General features: G+C 39.8%; 1 protein-coding gene across 3 annotated transcripts in view; it reads right to left on the bottom strand.

The window, feature by feature from the left end:
• Positions 1–13,953: 13,953 nt before the first annotated feature.
• NUDCD1 (NudC domain containing 1) overlaps positions 13,954–27,805 on the bottom strand; it is a 36,461-nt gene continuing 22,609 nt past the window's right edge. For all 3 annotated transcript variants that reach the window (XM_035317817.1, XM_035317819.1, XM_035317818.1), the window contains exons 6-10: positions 24,954–25,161; positions 21,514–21,658; positions 20,111–20,236; positions 18,052–18,211; positions 13,954–15,699 (exon numbers count right to left, since the gene is read on the bottom strand). In XM_035317817.1, coding sequence (XP_035173708.1) covers positions 15,407–15,699; positions 18,052–18,211; positions 20,111–20,236; positions 21,514–21,658; positions 24,954–25,161 — 932 coding nt within the window. In that variant the 3' untranslated portion in view covers positions 13,954–15,406. The remainder of the gene's footprint in view (positions 15,700–18,051; positions 18,212–20,110; positions 20,237–21,513; positions 21,659–24,953; positions 25,162–27,805) is intronic.

Here is a 27,805-nt window from a genome sequence, read left to right on the forward strand (position 1 = left end):
TCCAGTATAAATCCATATTGTTCAATGGCCCAGCATCCTTTCTATCCTCAGGCATTTTAATGCTGTCTCTGCAGTTTGGTCATATTCAACACTGGACTCAAACTGTGCCCCTTTGCTTTTAAGGATTTAATAAATGATATGCACACTCCTGGAAACAAGTTGTTCCACAGGTATTGTGGACAAGAAAATTAGTCCTGTTTCCTAAAAGAATTCTTCCAGGGACTTCCTGATATGGGTATGAAAGAAAAGAAGCTGACTGATGCCTCAGCTGTGACATTCTTAAGGTTTCTTCCCAACAGATTATTTTAATGAAATTTACAGAAATCTTATTTTGTGGAATCTAAACATTTCTGCTGAACTGGGTAGAAATCAGTCACTATGGAAAACTATACTGGGTTTACATGTCAAGGGCCTGGTATAGCAGAGAGGCTGCAGTACTGGCTTCTGTGAGCAGAGCCCAGCAGCTGCCCCATGTCAGAGCAGAGCCAGCTCCAGCCAGCTCCAAAGGGACCCACTGCTGGACAGAGCCGAGCCAGTGAGCGATGCTGCTTGTGGCTGTGTGAGAGCAGAGTTAAAAATAAATAAATAAATAAATAAAGACAAAAGACTGTTGTGTCACAGCAGCTGGGAGAAGTGAGAAGCAGCCCTGCAGACACCAAGGTCCATGCAGAAGGAGGGCAGGAGGTGCTCCAGACACATAGCAACAGTTCCCCTCAGTTCACCTGCAGCCAGTGGAGAGGTGGAGCAGGCTGTCCCCCTGCAGCCCATGGGTCCCACATGGAGCAGATCTCCACGCTGCAGCCCATGGAGGAGCCCCTGGTGGAGCAGGTGGATGTGGCCTGGAGGAGGCTGTGGCCCATGGAGAGCCCCTGCAGGAGCAGGCCCTGGGCCGGAGCTGCAGCCCATGGAGAGGAGCCCACGCAGGAGCAGGGGGTCTGGGGGGAGCTGCTGCCCGTGGGGGACCCGTGCTGGAGCTGTATGCTCCTGATGAATGGACCCTGCAGTACGAACCCATGTGAGAGCAGTTCTTGAAGAGCTGCTGCCTGTGGGCAGCCCACACGGGATCAGTTCGGGAAGGACGGCATCCCGTGGGAGGGATCCCGCGTGGAGCAGGGGCACAGAGGGATTGTGAAGCAGCGGCAGAGATGACCACAGCCCCCATTCCCTGTTCCCCTGCACCACTCAGGAGGAGGGCACTGAAGAGGATAGATGGGGAGGAAGGTGTTTTTAGATTGTTTTTAGTTTCTTACTATTCTAGTCTGCTGATCATAGCCAATAAATTATATTAATCTCCCTGTGCCAAGTCTGTTTTGCCCATGACAATAATTAGTTGGTGATCTCCCTGTCCTCATCTCAACCCTTGAGCCCATTCCATTGTATTTTCTCACCCTCTTCCTCTGAGGAGGGGGAGTGAGAGAGTTGCTATGGTGGAGTTCTGCTGCCCAGCAGGATAAAACCACAACAAAAAACAGGTAAAAGGTAAACTAAGTTTTCATTCAGTAAGAATGTACATCTTTAAATTCAGCTGGAAGTGTCCTCTACTCTTCCGGAAATATATTTATCTCCCAAAAATTCAATGAGCAATAATTGCAAATGGTACTCAAAAGCCATGTCATGTCACAGGATCAAAGATTTCTCTTATGGAAAATTAATAGCTAGTATGCACAGCACTAGGTGTAGTCTTTGTGTCACTGAGCACACCACAGAAAACAAGCCAATTTTCTTTTTGGGAGAAAAAGATGAAAAGAAAGGAGAGAATAAACCAGCTTGCTAAGATCCATATTTTTTGATGTAACAAGAGAAAAACTGTCAACTTGAGCTTTTCCAAGAGTCACAAAAACAAGACTGATGGGTTTTATCCCTACAGTTGTGATACTTCTAGGACATAAAAGGTCTTCTCTCTGTTGTGCTTCTTCTTAGGTTTGGATTGATCTTTTTTTCCTTCTCCCCTCAGGTCTTTCTAGTGAGCTCCGTCGACTTGGTTTGTGCAGTAAAGATGGATGAAAAGTTATGCCTCAGTTTTTGACTATTTTTAGTATTTTGCTTTGCTCTGACAGCAGAAAAGCAAAAATCTCTCTTACCTGAGAATTTTCCCTCTGAGTGAATCCACTTGCTGGTCCCAGAGGTGAGGGTGTCAGAGGACAGAGTGGAGAAGGCAGGGATGTCCCAGGATCTGCAGCAAACAGCAACACACATGGGCCAGATTTGTGTGTGGAGCCCTGTGTGCTGAAAGAGAAACCCTTCTGGAAGAATTGTATTTTCAGCTTTGAAACTAAATGCAAGAAAGTTTTAAAGCACTATTCAGACCTTAGATGGGAGGTTCCAGGTCTTTTTAGTAGAACACCAACTTCTCTTTTCAGCTACTGAATGAGAGGAGTTACCAGAAAGAAACACCTAACTCTAAACCCCAAAAGAAGAGCCAGATGGGATGGAGAGTCTCCATTCCCTGTGTATAACCTAAGTTTAGTATATCTTCAGTTACAGTGGAATTGGGTATTCTCCACAACAGTTTCACTAAGAAATGTTTAATACCGTAAATCAAATGGCTTTTTAAATGTAATTTACTGAGAAAGCAAACCACTAATGTACTTTTCATGGCATTTGTCAAGCAGCCCTTCCTGTTTCTTTCATATATGCCTGCAGTGATGAACTCCAGAGCTCATTGTTAATGATGCTGGCTTGTAACCAGTTCCTCAGTTCTCCTTTTGCCTTATCCTAGAAAGACTAAATCCGTCTATAAATAAATGAGGTTGAACCCTTTCCAGGAAGGAGAAATTTTAGCAGGTGCAAAGTGCCATAATCTGGCATAAAAACTTGTGCCAGATGTGTCTGAGCCAGCATATGTCAGGGAAATGGCAACTCCTACCATTTCACCACCTGACTCACTAGCACGTAAGTATTGCTCATCTAAGTCAACGCCAGAGCAGCCTGAAAAAGATGAAACCTCAGCAATCCCCCTTGGGACCATCTTGGAATCCCATGTTAGCCATATTTGAGCCCAAGGGAAAAATCCCTGTAAAAAAGCATGTGTGAACCTAACCTGTTCTATACGTAAATTTAGTCCCAGTATTCACCCAGTGAACAAGCTTTAGCGGTCTTTTGTTCCTCTTGTCACACAAGGACTGGGAAAGTGCAGTGAGGGCCTTGAGACCCAGGAGAATTGTGCTTCAGAGGGCACAGTGGCTGTAGGGAAGAATGGGAGTGGATCAGAAAGAAATAAGCTGTTTGGGAGACACAGGAGAGAGACAAGAAGGCAACTGAGCTGAGCCAACTGGCCCACTGAAGGTGAAAGGTGTGTGGGATGAGCAGCATGTGCAGAATAACAGATTGTTTGGCAGTCAAAGGAGAAACACACAAGATGAGTAGGTAACGATCACATCAGCCATTTCTTGGAGCAATGAAGAAATGCATTTTGCTCAGCCCAAGGCTTCACATGGGCATCTTCTGCTTTCTTAGGTGTGTAGGTTACTAGAGAGTACCTCAGACAACACAATTTGCTTAGTAAGCACAGACCTGTTCTTGTAGCAAGTGCTCATCTTGTACAACAAAGACTTAGGGAAATGTAGAGAGATTTTCTGCAATGAATATGACCAAGATCAGGCAATTCCTAAATATCGCAAGTCAGGCAGGCGGGGCAGGAGGCCGGCGTGGCTGACCAGGAACATTCTAATGGAGATTAGGCGGAAACAGAGAGTGTTTCGCTACTGGAAGGAGGGCCAGGTGTCATGGAAAGAATACAGGGATGCTGTTCGTGTTTGTAGGGAGAAAGTTCGTGTGGCCAAAGCACGCCTAGAGTTGAAGCTGGCTGTGTCTGTGAGAGAAAACAAAAAGGGTTTTTTTAGATATGTGAATGGAAAAAGGAGAACTAAAGAATACATAGGGCCGCTCCTTGATAGGGAAGGTCTCCTCACAGACAATGACATAGGCAAAGCAGAGACGCTTAATGCCTTCTTTGCCTCTGTCTTCATTGCCAATGATGGGCTTCGGGACCCAGGGTGCCCTGAGCTGGAGGACCGGGACGGTGGGGATGACAAACTCCCAACCGACCCTGAACGTGTGCGGGATTTGCTACTCCACCTGGATCCCTACAAGTCCATGGGTCCGGATGGGATTCATCCCCGGGTGCTGAAAGAGCTGGCGGACGTCATCGCGGAACCTCTCTCAATTATTTTTCAACAATCCTGGGAATTTGGAGAGGTCCCGGTAGACTGGAAGCTGGCAAATGTCGTGCCGATTTTCAAGAAGGGTCAGAAAGAAGACCCTAGCAATTACAGGCCTGTCAGTCTCACGTCAGTGCCTGGTAAAATCATGGAGAAGATGGTTCTCGAACTTATTGAGGCGCACTTGGGGGACAAAGCAGTCATTGGTCCCAGCCAGCATGGGTTTGTGAAGGGTAGGTCCTGCCTAACTAACCTGATTTCCTTTTATGATAAGATCACCCGTATGGTGGACCAAGGGAAACCAGCTGATGTGATTTTTTTGGACTTCAGCAAGGCTTTTGACACGGTCTCCCATAGGATCCTACTGGACAAAACGTCCACCATACAGCTAAATAAAAACATCATACAATGGGTGAGCAATTGGCTAACGGGCAGGGCCCAAAAGGTTATGGTAAATGGGGCTGCGTCAGGCTGGCGGGCGGTCACTAGTGGGGTCCCTCAAGGCTCCATTTTAGGGCCGGTACTTTTCAATATTTTTATAAACGATCTGGATGTAGAAATAGAAGGTATTTTGAGCAAGTTTGCTGATGACACCAAACTTGGAGGAGTCGTGGACTCGAATGAGGGTGGAAAGGCCTTGCAGAGGGATCTGGATAGGTTGGAGAGCTGGGCGATCACCAACCACATGAAGTTCAATAAGAGCAAGTGCCGGGTCCTGCACCTGGGACGGGGAAACCCTGGCTGCACGTACAGACTGGGCGATGAGACGCTGGAGAGCAGCCTAGAAGAGAGGGATCTGGGTGTCGTGGTAGACAGGAAGTTGAATATGAGCCAGCAGTGTGCCCTGGCAGCCAGGAGGGCCAACCGTGTCCTGGGGTGCATCAAGCACGGCATCGCTAGTAGGTCAAGGGAGGTGATTGTCCCGCTCTACTCTGCGCTGGTGCGGCCTCACCTCGAGTACTGTGTGCAGTTCTGGGCACCACAGTATAAAAAGGACATGAAACTGTTGGAGAGTGTCCAGAGGAGGGCTACGAAGATGGTGATAGGCCTGGAGGGGAAGACGTACGAAGAACGGCTGAGGTCACTGGGCCTGTTCAGCCTGGAGAAGAGGAGGCTGAGAGGAGACCTCATCACAGTCTACAACTTCCTCGTAAGGGGGTGTCGAGAGACAGGAGACCTTTTCTCCATTAACACCAGTGACAGGACCCGCGGGAACGGGGTTAAGCTGAGGCAGGGGAAATTTAGGCTTGACATCAGAAGGGGGTTCTTCACAGAGAGGGTGGTTGCACACTGGAACAGGCTCCCCAGGGAAGTGGTCACTGCACCGAGCCTGTCTGAATTTAAGAAGAGATTGGACTGTGCACTTAGTCACATGGTCTGAACTTTTGGGTAGACCTGTGCGGTGTCAAGAGTTGGACTTGATGATCCTTAAGGGTCCCTTCCAACTCAGGATATTCTATGATTCTATGATTCTATGATTCTAAGAGAAGGCGTTTCACAATTATCTGAAACAATCAGGAATTTGTAGGATTTGCACATAGCCTTCATCCACTAAGCTAAGCTTTTCTTACCCAGCCTGGAATGGAGGGATAGGGAAATTATGCATATTAGTATATACAGTCAGAGTGTGTTCAGTAAAAACAGCAAACAAAACCTCCAGGCTGCTTCTAATATGCATCAGTTGCTCTGGCTTTCAGACCAGAAGGACATTGCCAGGATCTCACTTAGGCAACAGGTTTTTAAGTTTGACATATATTATAGTATGGTCACAGCTCTGGTTCACAATATGAGATTTTCTGGAGACTTTAATTTAAGGATACTTTAATTTATAGTAAAACTGGAGCAAAATTTTACATAGAAAGTCAGATGCTATAAAAGTTTTATTAGTCAAAGTTTTATTAGTTCCTGCCACTGCAGAGTACATCAGACCTGCAGTTTAATACTACAAATCTATGGCCTTTTGATCCCTTACAGTACATTTCAGGAGTACAGTCACACAGTAGCTCTGTTCTCTAGGGCAAGATTTTTCTGAAAATAAAAACATTACCTCCTAAAAGATGAGTCATAGAAAGCAATCCATTCTCTCATGAAAACAGTGTAAAAATGTAAAATCTTAATGTTCTGGTGCCCAGTTTGAACAAAGAGACAGAGCAACCTTAGACGTGGTAGCAAAAGCTGGAAAACCATTCCCAGGATTCAAACAGATTCACAGAAAATGGGAAACATATTAAAAAAAAAAAAAAAAAAAAAAAAAAAAAGTCGAGGAATACATGAATATAACACTGATTTCTTTCTTAAAATCATTCTGTAACTAAAAGAATCAACTATAAGTTAGAAACTACAAGCTATATAAAACTAAAGGAATTAAAAATATAAACCTCTTATCAGCATATTACTTTGTTTTCCTACAGAGTTTTCTCTACAAAGGGATCAAATAAATGAATTGTCTTGGACTTTGGGCAGCCAGGGTTATGTCTGTCAGAAAATAAACACATGCAAACACATGACAGCATCTCTTCATTGGCTTTACTCACATTTACTTTCTTGAAGAGAGACGTTGATAGGCAGAGACAAGAGTTTATAAATCGTAGTCTGTTTTGCTTTCAGAGGTGCAACAGAAGCTGGTTGAGGTGCCTCTGGGTTGGCTCTCAAACCATGTGCCAGCCCTCAGACAGCCTCAGGCTGCCTCTGCACTATCTTGCAAGGCAGCCCAGGGCCAGGAGAGACCTCCGCTGTGTCACTCCATCCACTTGGCTTATGCTACATGTGAAAACTAATTTCACTGATAGCTCATCAATGCACTTACTAAAGCTGCTTGTTTGAGTTAATGGAGACACTGAATGCTGCTGGTTGTCAGTTTCTTTTATTTAACTACAATCTGATTGTATTTCCTTATAAATCAAGTGATACTACTCTCATATGAATACAATGTGATTTTAATATTGCCTCAAAATAAATCTAAATAAAAATGGCGCATTGTTAACTATTTATATTTATTTTCTTTCTAGGAAATTACAACATTAAAAAGTCCAATTCATACAGGTTAGGGCAAGCAGGCCTTGGCTGAAGAGAGTCCCAGCATGCTATCACACAGTTTTGCCAGTACATTTATGACATGTTATGAAGATAGCAGGAACGTTCCCCATGCAGCTCCCATCATGGTGCAGTAACAAAGAATTTCAACTTTTACGCTGGGGAGAATATAACCCCAACAGCAGAGTCAGCCATATCCCTCATAAGGTGCATAGTGAGGCTAACACTTCACAGGATTTCGGGGAAAGCAGCCACCACGGAGTCCTTTAGGTCAAAGGGAGAATCAAGTTTTCCATCTACTTCTTCGGGCTCAAAGAGGAAACAGAAGCGTTGTTAGAAGAATGCCCAAAACCAGCCTAAATGGTCTTTTGACACCCCGCTGCTGCTGTAGATAGGTGAAGAGAAAGCTGCTGACAGCTTTGCTTCGAACTTCGAAGTTTTTACATGGCTTACAGTACATTTACTTCCTAAAGGATTGTATTTCTGCCAAATAAAAGACAGACAAAGGAAGAGGAAGTATATACAAGTGGAGTATTGTATAGATACATTTCTCTCCTTTATGAAGGGAGAAAGCATATATTTTGGAGTCTATGGCTGAGTATTGGCTCTAAAGGAATTTTCAACTCTGCTCAGTAATTACAGAAGTTATATTGATGTTAACAGAATATTTTTAGAGTGAGAAAATATCTGTAAACATCAGAAAACAGATACTTTCTAAGTAGCGAAAGGCAGCATATTTCAGAATCTTAGTAGAAGTGCAAACTTGTTTTTAAAAAGTCTTTTTTATGGGTTTATTTTCAGATTTTTTCAGCTGGATGTTGCCTTGGCTTTTGTCTTTCAAATATTTATTTATTGATTCACCTAATTTCTTGAAGCATCAGAACATGAACATCTGAACCCCAGCAGGCTCATATATATCAATGCTTAGAGTTATTAATTTCCCTAAGCAGTGCAGCTGTTGGTAACCCACTGCCATATGGCTCATTTCTCTCCTCATCTTCTGTGCATGCTTTCATACATATAAACACATATGATACTCAATTTATTTAAAATATACCCTAAGCTTTCTGTGAATGTTTTTCTCAATTGGCAGCAATCATATATCCTGTTTTCTCTCAAGTATTTTAATGGGGGGAGGAGGGGTATCAAAACAGAATAAAAAGCAATGCACTCTCCCTTACCTTGCTTTGGAATAGTTTTTCTGAATTTTGGTTCCACCATGTCATTCCAGCACTCTAACTCATGCCACAATGAAAGGCACAGAAGTGGCCTCAGTTAAAACAGAGGAGAGTGCTGGCCTGGGGAGGGCAGGGCGAGAAGACAATGTAGCTGAAGTTCAGAGACACAGACTGTCCCTCCAGGAGCCCTTGGGACCAGGCCTGCTCATCGCCTTTCACACAACTGCTAGACTTGGCTTCTGGCAACTCTTCAGTCCCATGAAGGCGCTGAGCAATGTCCCCATGAAGGGACATGTGAGCAGCTCTGCAGGGCCACAAGAGAGGGACAGGCTGAGCTTCCAAAATGACTGCCCCACTCTGCCCTGTGCTGCTGCGGCCTCACCTTGAGTAGTGTGCAGTTTGGGGCACCACAGAATAAAAAGTACATAAAACTATTAGAGAGCATCCAAAGGAGGGCTACAAAGGTGGTGAAGGGTCTAGAGGGCAAGACATTTACAGTGTGGCTGAGGTTTCTTGGTTTGCTCAGCCCAGAGCAGAGCAGGCTGAGGGGAGGCCTCAGGGGCCTGCAGCTCCCTCAGGAGGGGAGCGGAGGGGCAGGTGCTGAGCTCTGCTCTCTGGGGACAGCGACAGGACCCGAGGGAACGGCATGGAGCTGGGACAGGGGAGGGTCAGGCTGGGGGTTAGGGAAAGGTTCTGCACCCAGAGGGTGGTTGGGCACCTGGACAGGCTCCCCAGAGCAGTAGTCACAGCACCGAGCATGCCGGAGTTCAAGAAGTGTTTGGACAACGCGCTCAGACACGTGGTCTGATTTTTGGGTGGTCCTGCGTGGAGCCAGGCATTGGACATGAAGATCCTTGTAAGTCCCTTCCAAGTCAGGATATTCTATTATTTTGTGATTCTTTGATCTGACCACCTGGTTATAGATTTTTATTTCAAACTCAGCCACATGTATGCGGTGCATTTGAGAGGAAAGCCCCGTGCAGATGGGCACAGCTGGATATCGGTGGTATTCCAAAGCTCCACATATGTTATCATTTCAGTTTTGCACAGTGAGAGTCTTTGCAGCGCTGCATGGCAGCGAGAGCTGGGTTCCCAGGGACTGTGGCTAAAACTGCCAGATGGGTCCTGTGCTGGAAATCAGAAAGTTCAGGAACTGGGATCACTGCTCGAGATGAGCTTGGTTTAAATAGAAAAAGAGGATGTGATTCACAGGGAGTTGCATCTTCCTAGACTATAGTCTCATTTAGAAATAAATGAGGGCTACCAAGCTCAGGGAACCTTCAGAAGGGGTAGGATTTTAGCAGTTGCTCTCCCTTTGCATTGGCAGTGTGCTTTTAACAGTGTGCTTCTAAAGCATCATAAAGTACTCACTAATCTCTGTTTTTTATAGGTTTCAAGAAATTTAGTTTACATAATGAAGATTGAATAACTGACTGAAAATGAAATACTAATGAGAAGCGCTAATTATCACCAGCTCTGAATTAATGTTCTCATATGTTTACATAAAGTTCTGAGAATAATTGCACTAGAAAATCTGAGTTGTGGGAATTCATTAATTGTAAACATAAATCAACTCAAAGTTGAAAACACATAAACAATTTGTTATGGTATAAACCACATTTGGTATAGAAATGTATCTCAAAGAATCTACTTACATTTTTTATGCTCTGTCCTTGAAAAATCAATACTGCAGTCAGTTAGCAAGTCAATTTATTTTCCCTGTCATAGAACAGAGAGATCTACAACATTAGGTAACTTAGTAGAGGCACTAAAATCTATATAGACATGTCAGATGTGTTCACACAGTTAAATTTTTTGTTAACTGTCCCACAGCTCCCTCTGCCTGGGGACGAGACTTTCCAGTGTGCTGAATAACATGGAGATCAGGGGCTGCTGCCAATGTACACAGGCAGAGTGAACCTATTAAAAATAAGCTGAATTTATATTTTTTACTTCCTGGTTGAATGGCAAGCAGCTCAAACAACCTGCATGCTGATATTTCTCTGAGACACAGACAGAGCATGTGAGAAGGCAGACTTTATCACAGAAGTCACACGGGACACAGAGAGGTTCGGAACTGCACTGCTAACAGCAGCCAATGCCTTCTAAGTTTCTGGTCAGTCATTATTTGTGAATTTTTCATACAGAAGCAAACATTTGTGTCTTTGTCAGGCTAGAAATAGTGCAAAAGGAGTAATGTGGCTCACACCAGCATCCAGGCACTTTTGCTTTACCTTCCCTTTGCCAAATGTGCACTTCAGCATCACTTTGCCAAGGCTATGACATGAAACATTCTGCTGCAAGGTGCTCTGTTGTCAAGTGTACCATGTAAGTAGCAACAGCTAGCAGTCCTAGACAAATAGACAACACAATGGAAAATGTTTAGAGAAAAAATCCCTGCTTGCCCACCCAGCACTGACTGGCATACCCAACCTGACCACAGCAAATCTGCACCCTGCTGTACAGCTGCAGTCACAAACATTAAAGACCATCTGAAAAGAGTTGTATCCAAAGCTTAGTATCAAAACCCTCAAAATGGGTAAAATGAAGGAGCATAGAAGGGACTGAAGCATTTCCTTATAAGTTCTCGGAGATGAAGAAAATTTCTTAATGAAGAATGTAACCACTGCTGGCTCCACAAGGGATGCGGACTCATAAATAGAGCATGCATTTTTGGAAAAGTTTTGGATTAATGAAAAATCTGCTTTGCTCTCAGTAATGTTAAAGATTCTCTTCTCCAGATTCCATATCTTCCCCAATACATTCAGGCAACATAAAGATATGTGTTTGCATACATAGATGTATATAAAAATACAAACACATATACATACACAACTCTCTCAGTCAGAACGCAAGTAGTGCATTAAGAAAAGCTAACAGATAATGCGTGTTCATCATAGCATAACAAAAGTGACAGCCTGTCATGTTAAAGGGGACTTACTGGAGTCTAATGTTTGCCTGTTTCAGTCCTGCTAAGGGCTGACACTGCAACAATTTCACAAACTTTGAATGCATTTAATAAGGTGACAGATAATCAGAATTGCCATTGATAAATACACTTAGAGCAATAGCGCTAACATACGAGAATAGTGCTAGCAAAATGCCATCCTGGGTATTCCTCACCAAAAGGTGAGGCACAGAGCTTACCAAGAAGGTGTCTGTGTCTTGGAGAAGGAACACAGCCCGTTGTCTGCCTCTTCTAGGTGTCCAATCTCTGCTTTCTCTGCCCATCTCTTCTTTCTCCTAACACTAACTTTTATTTCCCCCTAACACTTTTTTTAAAATTATTCTTAACCAACTCACAACACTCGTATCCTAACCTTATCCGTTCCCTCCCTGAGGTGACATTTAGCATGACTTGGATGGAGAGTTGAGAACTATAGTCATGTATGTTTAGTATGTACTTCATTAAGCTCATAATCATATTCAGGGGTGTTCTCTGAGCACCGTGGCCATCATGATTCTGTTCTGCCACCAAAACGGGGCAGTCCTGCCACCGCAAAACTCCCTCCCTCAGCAACCCCTCATGCCAAGCTTGCAGACTTCCATGTCCAAAGGTGGCGGGTATAAGAGAGAAACAGCAGCAAGCTGCTCAACTCTTTTGCCCAAGGCCTGTTCTTATCCGTGACACAAGTCTGACTATTCTCCACACACCCTAAAATAATTCATTTTTAGAATTTGGATTCCCTGCACTGATCTTAGCAATTCCTTGTGAATGCCAATTATAGATTAGAAAACCACACTGGAATAGTTTTTAAATGATATTTTGCCTATAGCATTAGACCAGTAATGATTATGGCATTTTCCACGTCTAAATCCGAACTTGTTAATTTTATCTATCATTATATTTTTATATTGAAACCAACTACCACATCATGGTAAATATTTTTAAAATATTTTTTTCAGAAGCGATTTAAGTCACTTTTAAAGGCCAAAAAAATATCTCAACAGATACTTCTCCAAACAAAATGGTACTAAGTACTACCTCCACTGTATTTTATGCAGCAGAATCAGACAGCAATAGATTCTTATTGCTTGCTAATGTGTGATTGGCTGCAGGTTTTAAGTCCATCTAATCTGCATGATGAGAACTGAAATTATGTATTGACAGAAAGCAAGGAAATTCAGAAGTTAGTGGGAATAATGGCCATTACTGAAACAAAGCACAGCAAACTGAAATGAAATATAACCTTCAATACTATCTGTTACTCTCTCAGAATCTGCCTGCTGTTCAATTAATGAAGAGCCAGTTTTTGACATTCGGCTTATGTCCTTGACCAACACATGACCTTGCTGTGCTGACAACCATCAGAAATTTGCCTCAACAGAAAAGTCCTTAACATAACCACTCTTTTTTTAAGGAATCATTTGTTTCTATTTCTTTATTTTGTTTTCAGTAACATAGGAAGGATGTACATTTGAAAGGAATAAAAATCTGTTAAAATAATTCAAAAAAACTGTATTAATAAATGTAACATTTTGTTTCCATTTATTTAAACTTGTAGAAGAATACGTGATACATTCCAAATAGGCAGCCAACCAAGGGAAACACTAAAAAGAACATTTGAAATAAATAATGCAAGTCTGTAATAGCCAAGTAGTTTCTCAGAAATTCTGTAAACAGATTGTGATTGGGACTTTTCAGGAAGTATTGTCTTAAAATGTTAGATTTCAAGCAGTAAAATTCTAGAAAAATTGAAGTGTGGTTCTCAGAAAACCACCTCTTAAGTATACCCATTCTATACTTTGTATAACCCCGCAATAATACACTAAACAAATAAGCCTTACAATTAACTGAACACAGAATTGGAAATGCTGCTAATAAGTGCCTCCCTGCGGCTTGCAGCCATTTAATTATAGTAGCTTGCTGTGCGACAGCATGCAAGGTTCCTCAAGGCAGCAAACATTTTAAATAATACAATGTTCTTAACTCACAGAGAAGGCAAAATAACAGAGACTGACATATTTTCTGAGAACACCATGACTGCAGATAGACAAGTAACACAGAACATGGGATGAACCTCTGCACCATGTTTGGTTGTTCCCATGAGAAAACAACTCCCTTGAAACAGACACACATTGGGGCAGAATATTTTTAGTCATTACATATGATAATACAGTTTCTGAGACCGTGACCATTTTACTTGACTTTGTTTTTTATCTGTTCCAGAAAACAACAGAAGAATGTTCCCAGATGTGCATGCCACAGCAAGGGGGAATTTGGAAAAGAGCTGAAAGTCTCATTTATATTTAGGTTACTAAGTAATATTCATATAAATCTCAATGCACTTACTTTATGCTGCGAAGTAATCGACTGCATGGGCCACTACATGATTTCACCATGCTGTTTGGCATTATTGCCCAATACAGAAATTTAGAAGCAAAGTCATGAAACAGCAATACATTCACTGATGCTTTTTAAAAAGTATTTTCAATACAGTTAAAAAAAAATAAAAAATAAAAGAAGTGAAGGTTTGCAGCAAAAAGGAGGAAAATCAGGCTGAATTTGCTTTTGAGGAAAAGCTGCTGAGTTTGGATTTTTTATTTACTTATTATATTTACTTATTATATTTACGTATTTGCAAGAAAACTGCTTGTCTCCCCCTTTAATGGCCACCATATCATTTAATCATTTCACTGATACAAGTCTGCAGAATTTATGGGATAGTCAAAACAACCACAGCCAAAAACCTGATAGTCCATAAAAAAAGGAATGCACTTTCTTCTCAGAAGATTCTTACAGAGGTCTGAAATAATACTGACAGAGATGCAAACTACTAGGGGACACACTGTTTGTCTCAGTACTCCGGTACCACAGGTCATGACAACTTTAGTACACAATATATTCATTAGGCATTCTTTGCTATGGAGTTATAAGCAAATTATGGAGAGGAAAAAAAAAAAAAAAAAAAAAAGGTGGGGAGTAGAACTGTCACAACTGACCCTTTTTGGTTTAACTGTATTGACATGGTCACTTTAAATTAAAAAACAAAAATCTTTAAATACAGCTTTTCAACAAAATCAACCATGCCAGTTTGGTAAACAGCAGCTTTAAAGCATCCATATTCATACTCTTACATTGGAAACATAACCACATTTGGACTTGTACATCAGGGACAAAATAGTTATCAAATAACACATTGTTTAGGGTGGTATCACATTATTTAAGGCAGAAGCAGAACCTTTGAGTTTCCCATCTCATTTTACAATACAGGTACATTTCCCGTTAGCAGTTTTCTAATTGCAAATTAGTCACTTAAGTTCTTCAAATGAAAATAACAAGTTGAGAGTATGAGAGTTTGACTTGTACCTTTCATTATGTTGTCACCAGCTATGCAGTCACCCTGATTCTCTTCCAAGAAAAACCTACCACAAGCTATCCAACATCTCTTAAAATGTGACTAGATTCCACTGCAAGCATGAGTAAGTCACAGACTTTACATATTGGATATACAATGAAATCATTCCACTTTAATTAAATAACTGTGTAAAAAACAATACTCCATGCATTCCACTGACATTCCATTCAATGTTATTGAATATCAAAATATTCGATCATTTTTTGGCCAACAGTATTTGAATTTGTAGCTTTTTCTTTGATACATACTCTTTATTTTCCACACCATACATTTGTAACTGAAGGCTTTATTTTCTATACCCGATTACTTCTTTCAGAGGTAAACAGTGTCCATTAAAAACAGAAGTGAATTCTCAAATTTTAGAAGTGCGGCAAAGAGACATTTGGAAAAAACAATGCATAAATCTATTTCACCTATGCAAATAGCAGCCTCTGAAAATCACTTTGAGTAAGCTGCTAGCACAAAACGCATTTTTCTGTCTCTGAAAAAGCTTAGTTCAGTGACAGCAAAGTTGAAAAACTTTCTCACTGACTTACAGACAAGTTCTAACAACAAAAAAAAAAATATTCCCCTGTAAAATCCCTTTAAGCTTCAGCAAAACATACTGAACTCCTCAGATCCTTCACCTACCAATTCCTTAAACATAAACATAGCTGCAGCAGAGTATACTCAGTAATTAATTTCCAGTGTTCACCTTTATTAAAAACAAGGTTTTTGTTGTGAGAACAAATAATCTCTCATTTGTAGCTTGAAAGCCTAGGATGGGATCGTTGGCGTCCAGGGTTGCTACCAGCTGCTTGGCAACCTGTCCTACTTGTCTTCCTTCCTTCCTGTTGTAGAGAACTGTGGACAGAGGAGCTGGCTGGCGATAGATGAAAACTCGCCGCAAGCACTCACAAAGAGCAGAATAGGAGTAGTCTGGGGCGCAAGCCATGAACTTCTTGTCTTGTTTTGATGCTTGTACATAACCTGAAGAGCCCAGAAAGATATATGGAAAGAAGATTCAATATATCAGCTTCAAGAGCACTTTAAATGGCTAAGTCAAATTCAAGCTTAGCTTCAAAAATAATAAGCAGTTACTAACAAAATTTTGAATTTGTGACTAAAACGGGGTTGATAAGACACGAATGGTTTGTCTATTGCCAGGCAGTACTTGCACAATGTCAAGGCTTTCTCTTTTTCTAACTCTTTGCCCCACACAGCCAATAGGTTGAGAATGCTCAAGAACTTGGGAGGAGACAGCTGACCCGAACTGATCAGAGGGATGGAGAGGCTCCTCAGAAAACTGCAGTAAGAAGGGGCAAGATCATGCATTGCTACTTTAACCAGCAGCAAAACATTATAATTTACTTGTAATCTGACCAGTGTTTATTCAAAATGAATCCTCGTTATAAAAAGAAAGTTGTTAGGAAAGATACACGGAGAAAGAAAACTCCTGGTCACCTCAGTTTCCCTTTGATTCCTTCCCTACCTTTCAGTCTAAAATTTGGACTGAAAAGTAACAATTTTGCAGTCATCATCTTTGTATTGCTTGTTAAAAAGTAATCCCAGAAGTTCAAGCAAAGAAAGAGGGAATTAGCACTAATATCACTGTATTGGCCAATGTAACAAATACTGTAGGTTTTGGAAATTTAGCTTGTTAACCAAGAAAATATTCATTTTTTGTACTAGATCTTGTACAGTACTTCAAGATTTGGTTACAGATGAACATGCTGAGGTGTTATATCATACCTGGAACATGAAAAGGTGAACTAGGTTAGTATAGATGTACAAACTTCAATATAATATTGTAAAATTATACAGGACTATAGGGAGAAAGAATTGGAGAAACATTTTCTTTTATCACCATAGGTACAAAAAGCTCAAAGATATCAATTTCCTTCCTGTTATTTTCAAAACGATTGAAACAAATTATAAAAACAGTACTACAAAGTCAGCATAGAAATTGAAATCAGCAATAATTTGAAAAAAAATCACCTTAATCCTCATCATCCATTTTTTTCCTGGTATAATAAAATTTGAAATGAGCAAAGAACAAATTGTGGAATTAATCTCTTCTGTTAGAGAACTTTAAGATACTTAGAGCTTAGTATGACCATAAGTGAAAATAACAGGCTATAAAAAAAGAGCACATTCATATACAAAACCAAATAAACTGCAGAATTCCAGACCAAAATCAATTATGCATTATGGAAACCTACGTGAGCTCTATAAAACAGCTTATCCCTTCCCTTTCATTTCGTATGCAGACAGAGTGGTATGGTCAAACAAATGTATTTAGGAGACAGACGGAATAAATTGTCACACGGCACTGTTAAAGGAGTGGGTCCAGACCACACTTAGAGAATGTGAATTCTATAGTTGCCAAAAAAGAAGTAAATATTGCACTAGATTAAATAAAACCTGATTTAACTTTATTAAGTAACATATACAACACTGTGCTATGTAGCCCATTCTGCTTTATCTGATACAGCGATTCTTACTTACTCTTGTATCTGTATTTTCTGCTTCAGAGCTTACAACTGCTTCCAACTTTTTTCACTAAAAAATTCTACACGAGTGCAAGAATAAAGCAGTAACTAAGGGTTTTCAGTCACATTTTCCTGTGTTTCTGGCAGTCTAATCTCAGAGGTAAGGGGCTTCTGTAGCCAGAGCTGGCAGAGTTATGCTCTTTATTTTTCCTGTCACGTTTGTTTCTTTATTTTAAATTCATTAAAACTTTTCCCATCCACAAGGTTTTATGGAAGAAGGCTCCACAGCATAAACATGCCTATGCTAAATATTTCTTTTAGTTTTTTTTGAACCAACTATGTACCAATGTAATTTGATGTTGATAGCTCTTATAACAGAACAAACACTGAACAATCATTTCCAGTTCCTCAGACCTGCCACCTGGAACAACGAGATAGGAAAAGTTCAACGGTCTCTTACTAAAATATCTTACCATAAGCACATACAAAATTAGACACGTACATCAACAGTGAACCTCAACTGTTGCCCTGTTTTTTTTCTGTCTCTTAAGGTGTTTACTGTGCTTTTATAAGTCTTTAAATCTAGTTCACTTATCCAATGAACTCTCCTTTTTACTGTGCAGTACTGTGCTCGCGTCATGTATATAGTCTGAATATGTTCATGTTTCTCAAGGCATAGACATCTTATCTCTCATGTTCTAGTATTTCTAGAATTAAGCTAGCACTCTGTTACCAACAGAATTATATTGCCTTTCAATTCAAATGTAATTAAGTGAAATATCAACAGAAGCCATATTGAGAGTATTTAGGCAGGAACGTCTCAGAAGTGTGACAGAAGTCAATCTCCTACCTAAAGCATTAAAAGTTGCAATGTGTTCCCACATGTTTTCTGGCTGGTCAGGGTGAGGCTGCCAAAGAAGAGCATCAACATCATGCCTCAGGCAGAAGCAAGGCATTTCTCTGGGATCCGCAACAACTGAGAAAAGATACTGGTTGCTTCCAAGATTAATCTGAAAACAAAAAAGAAATACAAAATATTGATACAAAGCACCAATAGCAGATTCTATCACATGCTGCCACAGTCAGATGTTTAACAGATTAATGTTTGTTAGTTGATAAAATGTTTGAACACATTATGATGACGAACAACTCAATACACAACAAGTGGCTAACACATTTCAAACACGTGCAATTTCATTTCTTGGGATAATGTTTCAGGAAAGATTATGCCCATTACAGAAGCACATGGGAAAAAGTGTTTTTTTTTTTTATGGAAATGATTTTCTAGGATGGAGGATCCTAATCTACAATGTTTGATGTTAGGAAAAGATTCTCCCTACTTAAAAAATTACAACTGTTTTTCTGCAGTGCCAACAGGGAAGGAAATGCTGTCCCTATGCAAAAAAAAAAAGTTGGTAAGCACTGGAAAAGGGGTTAGACTACTAAAATGATGAAATGTCAACAATTTTGTATTTTCTCACAATGAAATAATTACTAAGTTCCAGACCAACACTCTTCATCAAATATGTCTAGATCACCAAAAACATTCAACAACCTCTTCTATTCACCAGGAATGATCATAAGAAAAATGAGACAAGCATATCCTCCCTAACCAATTATCTTCAAAATAAATAAAAACTTCTATCAGTGAATGATCAAGGAAACAAAAGTTCCTTCTCTCTGACACAGATGACCTTTATAGTCAACTGCTTACCAAAAAGCAGATTTGGGAGACCCCACATTCAGCCTGAATACCATGATGCCTTCCCAGCCTACAATTCAAAACCTAATGTTAATAATTTTATTAATTAATAAAAATAATTGGCTTTCCAAGCATGTACAAATTTTGGAATTTGCTATCAAAAAAGAGTAAAAACTAGTTTTTAAAAAAAGAGTAAAACTAGTTTTGAAAGATACTGAGCTTGCTGCAATAACTGGTTTTGCAAGTGAAAATAAAAGGTCTACAATGTGCTAGCGTGCTGAACTTTATATATTCTTGTATATAATAAAGTAGTGAGCACATATCTTTTTGAGATCTAGAAGTGGAGAAACGCTTCCTAAACAGACAATAAACTACAACATGAAAGATACATCCTCAAGACTTTTTCTAGAGCTTTTCTAAGGAAATGGGAAATTAGGATTCAGAATCTTACTCTGTAACTGTGACATTTCCTGCACAACAAAGGTTGTTCTAAATGTGCGAGTGACACAAAGTAGTGATGAGGTAGAGACATCTTGGAGAAAAAAAAAAAAAAAAAAAAAAGACAACAACAATCTGTGATGCTCTCAGATGATCATTTTGTTTGTTCCTTTAGGGAATAGACCAGATCAAGTTTTACCTTAATGCTAGTGGAGGACATTGCTCAAAATCCAGATTAAGCATTTTGCTCACTGTTATTTCCAGTGCGACTGACCAACAGTGATCATAAAAAATGGATCTATGCTCTATTTTTGTAGTAAAAATGGTTCAACTTCCTACCAGGCTATCTGAAAAGTTACTGAAAAAAATAAGTTATGGAACCTACAAAAATTTTATGTCCCTGAGGAAGACTGCATTCATGTCATTATTCTGACATACCTTTGCTTTTGCAAATGACTCACTTTGAGTGACAGTGTGCCTATGTATTTACATAGATCTACAGAGATATATACAGATGTAAATGCATATATACACACACACACACATATGTATGTAAAATCAAGATAAGAGCAGCCTTACTTTTACATCAAAATGCTAACGAAGGACACAAGGACAGATAATTTTTTATTGTTATTGTGATTTTATGTTATGGAAGAAATGTATATGGTTTCAAGGACTTGTACAGATTTTTGTTCTGATAACAGAATTCAACTTTCATATCAGAAAAAGAATATTTAAAAATATTTCTGTAATAAGTTACAGCACTTACTATATGAGTGACCTGTAGGGTATCGCCATCAAATCTGCATAAAGTTGCACTATCTTCAAGAAAAGCATCACATTCTTCTAATTCTTGTGCATTACAAGGTGGGTTTTCCTTTTCGGGGTTTGGATTCTGAAATAGAAAGACAATAAAAACTCTGAAAAACTGAGCTTTATGTACAGCTGTATATGTATCAATCCGTATCTAAAACAAAAAACAGTTCATAGAACTGTAAGAATCATTTGCATATCATTTTATATTTAAAGATCATATTATTATGCACTTAACCAAAATGAAAGCCGCTATTTCTGTTGTGGAAGACAGCATGGGTGGCAGGTACAACAACATGTATTTCAGTTTAAGGAAAGGTACCCAAGCCAGTAAAACACGAACAACATTTCCCCTCCATAAGTAGCAAGAGTATATGATCCTGAAAACCTAAGTAGGTTAAAGTAAATTTACATCACTATAAAATTCTTTCAGATTGCTATTGAAAATGCTAGAAAAAAAATAGATTAATTTATTGTCCAAGTAGCCCTAATTATCATCATGATAATTACTGCACAAGAACTGAAAATTTGTGACAAAAAATCACCTTATCCTCAGTATGAGTTGCAAAAGCAAAGACATTTGAAGTTCCCAATGAAAATATGTTTAGAAGATGTTCTACAATATCTTGCCCATGGACAGCAGGGGAGAGAGGAGTGAAATCAATTTTAAGCACTAACCAGAATTTATTTTAGTGTAAGTTTTTTCAGCCCTCTTCAAAGAAGTAGTAATCCACAACTAATATATTAAGATCCATAGGGAGTCATATTTCACAAGTTTTAGATGAGATACCACTTTCTAATCAAACCAAAAGATGAAGTATCAAGCAAACAGTAATTTAAAATTACATTTCAAGTAAAGACTCCCTGTATAACAACAATGCCAGAAAGTTCATGAGTCACGCTTATTCTAAAGGGAAAGCCTAGGAAACCATTTCATTAACACTCACAGTCAATATAAGCCAAGTACAGCAACCCTAAAAAGACAGCATACAACTGTTGCTAACCTAATGCTAAACAGGGAATGGACATTATTAAAATTTACTTCAATCAACTGCTTTAAAACTGGCCCATCATGGGAACAAAATCTATTTTTCAGATTAATCAGACTTCTGTTTTGTTGTACAGATACTATCATGTAGGCTAAATTCAGTCCCACATGAAAATAGTGCAGTTCAAAACCTGTTCAGAACTCTAGTGCCATTCGTTTGTTACCAATTGCAGGTAACACTGAATCTGGTGTTAGGATTCTGAACAGTAAATGAACTGAAGACCTCTGTTGATGATGTGTATTAGGGTATCAAGAAAAGAGTACATACATATGTGCAAGAATTTTAAATATTTTATTTTTCAGTTTCTTACCATTTCTTCGGAGGTCAGATGCATCAGACATTCACTCATTTCAGTGGCTTGGGAAGGGTCCATAATGAGTTCCCCATTCGTGTCACCAATTATTAGCTCTGGCCATTGGAGTCCCTCATTTTTCTTAATTAGAGAAATTTCCAAGCTAAAATACAAATGGAAGACAACAAGTAATAGATGAATACACTGCATCCTTTTTTCAGATGATAGTCAGAAAGCTCTAAATATAGATTTGAGAGCTTTTCTTCTCCAAACTAAACTGATAATGAAAACCTCATAACAGAAACCACTCGGATTCAACTTATAAAATAAACTATTCTAATGGAAAATATCCCAAAGAAAATCAGATGAAAGACAAGTGATTTCTAAAAGCCTAAGAATGAATACAATGTATGCATGGAAGTGTTCTCAGAGTTTTCGATTCAAATGTGGTTTCCTCTGAAGTAGTTTTATTAAAGTTTTTAAATAATGCAGGAGATCACCTATAAATCAATCAATTCAGAGAGAAAAAAAATCACTACAGAAGTTTATTTGAAACCTAACACGTACTAAATACCATCGCTTAAGCATACACTACCTTTGTATAACACGTAGAACAAAAATATTTGTATTTTATAAGCCTGAGAAATACTACAACACAGTTACCTACACTGTCTATTTAAAATTCTATGTCAAAAGATACAATTACTGTAACTTGTGAGGAAAAAAAAGTTAAGAACTTGGTATAAGGAATGAACAAATACATAAGTAAATAATTATGAGAGCCTGATGCATCAGCAGCACAACTCTGTTTAATTTAATGTAAAACAACAAAAACTGTTTCAGCAGACATGCTTTTTAGACACTCCTATAAGGTCTAGAATGTCAGTTGTTTACCTGACACAACAAGAAAACTTTCTAAGTTACTAAGTACTGCATCAAAGCAGGAACTATTTGGTGACCTCTGAATTATCTTCATTTTATAACTGAAACCACTACATTGGTTATCAGAAATACAATTATTTTATATAAGATAATTTGGAACAAGTTTTCTTAATCAAAATATTTTAAGTGGTATTGCAGTGTCCTTATTAAAAATCAAGTGCAACTTATACCATTCAAATGTGTAAATACTATTTCTTATTAAAACAGAAAGCTGAGAGTCATGCAGTACTAACCACTTGATAATTAGCTCAAACTTGAATCATTTAGCTATTTGCCTAATATTCAACAACTGCAAACTCAAGTTTTGGTATACAGCATTTTCATAATCTGTGTACAAATATTAGTCCTTTAGTTATTCTCCGGAAGAATTAAATAAACTTTCTTAGCTACCTTTTGGGAAAAAGCAAAGATTTTTATGAGAGAAAACTCAAGGAAAACACACTTATCAAATGAAATTGAAAACAAAAAAAAATGAACTGGGAAGATTTTGCAGAAAATATCATGCTAGTTTTCCTATTTCAACCAATTCCCACAAAGTACAGACCTATATACTCCACACAGAAGTTCACACAATGCATCAATATTAATGTCAAGCTTGTCCAAGCACCTAGAAGTCATTATTGTTCCTAGCATATCTTCTTTCATTTAGTATTGTAAAGCATTATAATGGCAAGAATTCAGTCTTCTCAAACGTCAATCCTTATTTTCTGTATCATCAAGTCTGGGAACCTTATTTGCAAAAAAACACTCCAGCAAAAAAACCTTCATTTTACCTTATTTAAAGAAATAACGGTTTTCCTCAAAACAACTTTCTTCTTTTTTTTTCACCTGATACCATACATGGAAATTACTCTTTAAAAAAAGATTAAACCAAACCTGCTTGTTTCAATATGTCACTTTATCCTCATCACAAAGTAGTAAATGTCCAAATACATACAATACACTGTCAGTTTGTTACTTTCTTTATACTTGTTGAAGATCCAAGACAAATTATGTTATGAATCACATCTAAACAATGAAATTTGAAAAACAGTTTTACTTATTGACTCACTTCCTGACATTCCCTCTTCGCCCCCTACCTTCACGAATAATGCAAAAAGAATAATGAAAGAACCTGTAGTACGTCTAACAGTATTTAAGCATTCAACCCTCTCAATTCATTTCCTACCATACAAGTACGTAAGTGTCCGCTGCACGTGTTAACTGTAACAAAGAAAGTGACTTATAACACGAGCAGTCAGCTTGGAGTCTCAAAGAGAATATGTGAAAGGATACACAGGGATTTCAGGCTTTCTTTTACATGCGCAGAAACACGTGGAAATAAATCTGAATATTAGTGTCACCTTCCAGTTACAGAGTACATTTTGCTGGTGCAAATGCAAATATAATAGCCAATATGCACCCACCAAAAACCCTAAACCAGTAATAGAACGAACACATTCTGTCACGGAGACTTGGAGATTAGTTTAGGGCTCTGCCCTAAAGGACCCTCCAGAGGCTCTACTAGCATAGTATACATAATGTATAATGGATTAGAAAAATGCAATAAAGAATTTATACATCAAACCAGACTGGATAATTTCTTGTTATTACAAAAAAAAAAGTTTGTTTGTGAAAAACAGGGTGAAAGACAAGTTAATCAATCCTGAATTGTCATGAGAATAAAAAAAAAAAATGTTGAATCAATTAAGCTTACTTTGCTTACAAAGCTATTTTTTATATATATATATATATATATATATATTTGAATACCTTTTTTTTTTCCTGGACATTTTTAGTACTTGAAAATATTACTAAATTTCCTTACTGAATTTATCACCAAAAGCTTCATGATATTATTATGAACAGTCTTTGTGAGAATCATTTATTGGTTTACCTCTTCACTTTTGCATTGTGACCAACTAGAAGTGAATGGATAAGATTAATCTCAAAGAGAAAAAAAAACACAGACACGCATGGATTACATTTCAGTAGAGCACACCACCCAATATTGTTTTAGAAAGGCAATCAAAGATTTTAAAACATCCCATTATCTCTGGTTGCCGATAAGCATAGGCAAAGCACATGAAAGTAGTGAGAAAGCTAACATTATGAGCATCGATGTATCCTAACACCGCGTAAAATTCTGCTTCACAGCTCAGTAGTGGAAAACCTTGAATTTCCTGGTCTGACACAAGTATATCTGTCAGTACCATATACTTTTTTTTTTTTTGCGAAAATTAAATTTTTCGCTTGAAAAGGCTGTTCTACGTCATTGCAGAAAATAGCTTGTCATGTAACCTCATAAGCAAGTAACTGTAAGACGGAATTACTTTCACAATTAGTTAAAGAAACAGTGCTGTAAAACACAATTGCAGAAGCCAGTGAGCTATCTTCAGCAGAGGAGATACAACCTTGTAAGGAGTTCAGGGTCTAGCATTAAATGAGTCCATTCCCAGAGGGCCCAGAAGTCAGATATGATACACACTTTGAAATCAGTTCCCAGCAGCGGTAAATCTAAAAAACATCTACAACACCTTTTGTTCTCTTTAATTATCCATGTGCAGCTTTCATGGTCCACAGAAGAATGTAGGTTTCCTTCCATCAAAGGAGGCTGGTCTTTCAGTGTGACACACATGTTCTCAGGGGAAAAGTGTACTTTTATGTCATCCTTAGTGATGTCTTGAGGAATGTGAATTGTTATTGTCACATCATCTTCAGTCTGCTGCCAGTAATAGAGAGGGTCTACAATTGAAAATGTACAGAAAAATGTCAACCAGATTTAAAATGCTGTCCTGGATTCCACATTATACAATGCTGCTGGGAGTCAAGGTTGGGGAAGGGTGAAAATAAGCTTCTACTCTGAACAACTTAAAATATATTCTGAATATAAAATATAGAAACTTGATTTTTTAAGCAATCAAGTTCATTTTGTGTCCCTTGGTTGGAAACCATCTTATATTCATATCTATACTCAAACATGCTGATGGAATTATCCAATGGGCATTAAATACTACTCTAAAGTTATTGGGAAACTTACTGTGAAAGATACTATGGAATGGATAGCCAAAATGTATTTATCATAGAATCATAAAGGTTGGAAAAGACCTCCAAGATCATCTGGTCCAACCATCACCCTACCACCAATGTCACCCACTAAACCATGTCCCTAAGCACCACATCCAACTTTTCCTTGAACACCCCCAGGGACGGTGACTCCACCACCTCCCTGGGCAACCCGTTCCAATGCCTGACTGCTCTTTCTGAGAAGAAATATCTCCTCATTTCCAACCTAAACCTCCCCTGGCACAACTTGAGGCCACTCCCTCTAGTCCTATCACTAGTTGTCTGTGAGAAGAGGCTGACCCACAACTCCCCACACCTTCCTTTCAGGTAGCTGTAGAGCACAAGGTCTCCCGAGCCTCCTCTTCTCCAGACTAAACAACCCCAGTTCCCTCAGCTGCTCCTCATAGGACTTGTGCTCCAGGCCCTTCACCAGCTTCATAGCCCTTCTCTGGACATGCTCCAGGACATTTAAATGCACTGAAGCATTAATGATCAGTAACTTGGTTAAACAGACACCAGGTGCAGTGGTTATGATAAGCTACTCCATACTCTGAAGTATATGCTGTTCAGAAATGTGAACATTTTCCCCTTATCTACTTTGCTAGACGTTACATTGACTATTCAACAGAAATGGTTTTAAAAGACCAAGTAGTCCTCATCTGCCTCAGATGACACAGATGAAATAAAACTGCCTGCCAAGGGGTAACATTTGACTTTTGTTCTGGGGCCTGGAATCTTCCTCACACCTATTTGTATTAAACTGCTAGAACTGTCCTTCTGTAAGAAATACTTATACAGAGGATGGCAACAAAGCTGGTTAAAGGACTAGAAGGCATGTCCTGTGAAGAGCAGATGAGGACAATAAGTTTGTTAAACTTGGAGAAAAGGAGGTTGAGGGGTGACCATATTGCTCTCTACAAGCTTTCTGAGGACAAGGTTGTGACAGGTTGTGTGCGAATGGTTCAAATCTGTGACAGGCTAAGTTCAGACTGGACATCAGAAAAAGCTTTTTACTGAGGCAGTAGTTAAACCCTTGGACAAGCTTCTGTAGTGGTTTTACATGGAAAGGCTTTGGTAGCAGGGGCTGCAGTTCTGGACTGTGAGCAGAGCCAGCTCCAGATGGCTCCAAAAGTGACCCACTGCTGGACCCACAGGGCCTGCGAGCGAGCGATGCTAGTTGGGCCTCTGGGAGAGCAGAGCTAAGAAAGGGAAAACCACCGTGCAGCAGCAGGTGGTAGAGAGAGGAGTGAGAAGCAGTCCTGCAGACACCCAAGGTCCATGCAGCAGGAGGGCAGGACGTGCTCCAGGCACACAGCAGCAGTTCCCCTGCAGCCTGTGGAGAGGCCCCTGGTGGAGCAGGCTGTCCCCCTGCAGCCCATGGGTCCCACATGGAGCAGATCTCCACGCTGCAGCCCATGGAGGAGCCCCCGGTGGAGCAGGTGGATGTGGCCTGGAGGAGGCTGTGGCCCATAGAGAGCCCCCGCAGGAGCAGGCCCTGGGCCAGAGCTGCAGCCCATGGAGAGGAGCCCACGCAGAAGCAGGGGGTGTGGGGGAAGCTGCTGCCTGTGGGGGACCCGTGCTGGAGCAGTTTGCTCCTGGGGGATGGACCCCATGGTAAGGAGCCATGTGGGAGCAGTGCTTGAAGAGCTGCTGCCTGTGGGCAGCCCCCACAGGCTCAGTTCAGGAAGTACGGCATCCCGTGGGAGGGACCCCACGTGGAGCAGGGGCAGAGACGGACCGTGAAGGAGTGGCAGAAACGACCACAGCCCCCATTCCCCATTCCTCTGCACCACTCAGGAGGAGGGCACAGAAAAGGGTAGACGGGGGAAGGTGTTTTTAGTTCGCTTTTATAGTTTCACTGTTATAGTCTGCTGATCATAGGCAATAAATTATTTTAATCCCCCTACGATGAGTCTGTTTTGCCTGTGCCAATAATTGTTGTGATCTCCCTGTCCATATCTCAACCCTTGAGACATTTTCATCATATTTTCTTCTCTTTTTCCTTTGAGGAGGGGGAATGAGAGAACAGTTGTGGTGGAGTTTGATTGCCCAGCAGGGTAAAACCACCACAGCTTCCTAGAGGTTGTTGATGGCCCACATCTGTAAGCGTTTAAGAGGCATTTGGATAATGCTCTTTACTTTATGTTCTAACTTTGTGTCAGCCCCAAGGTAGTCATGACAGTTGGACTTGATCTTTGTAGGTCCCTTCCAACTGAAGCTATTCTATTCTAAAAGGAGAGAATATAAATCTAAATAATTCTAAAGGCTATGACAGCATGACTGGGTAGTGCACAGTTGCTCACAGAAAACATAACCACAAAAT

Source organism: Oxyura jamaicensis, chromosome 2 (genome assembly GCF_011077185.1).
Source record: "Oxyura jamaicensis isolate SHBP4307 breed ruddy duck chromosome 2, BPBGC_Ojam_1.0, whole genome shotgun sequence".
NCBI lineage: Eukaryota > Metazoa > Chordata > Aves > Anseriformes > Anatidae > Oxyura > Oxyura jamaicensis.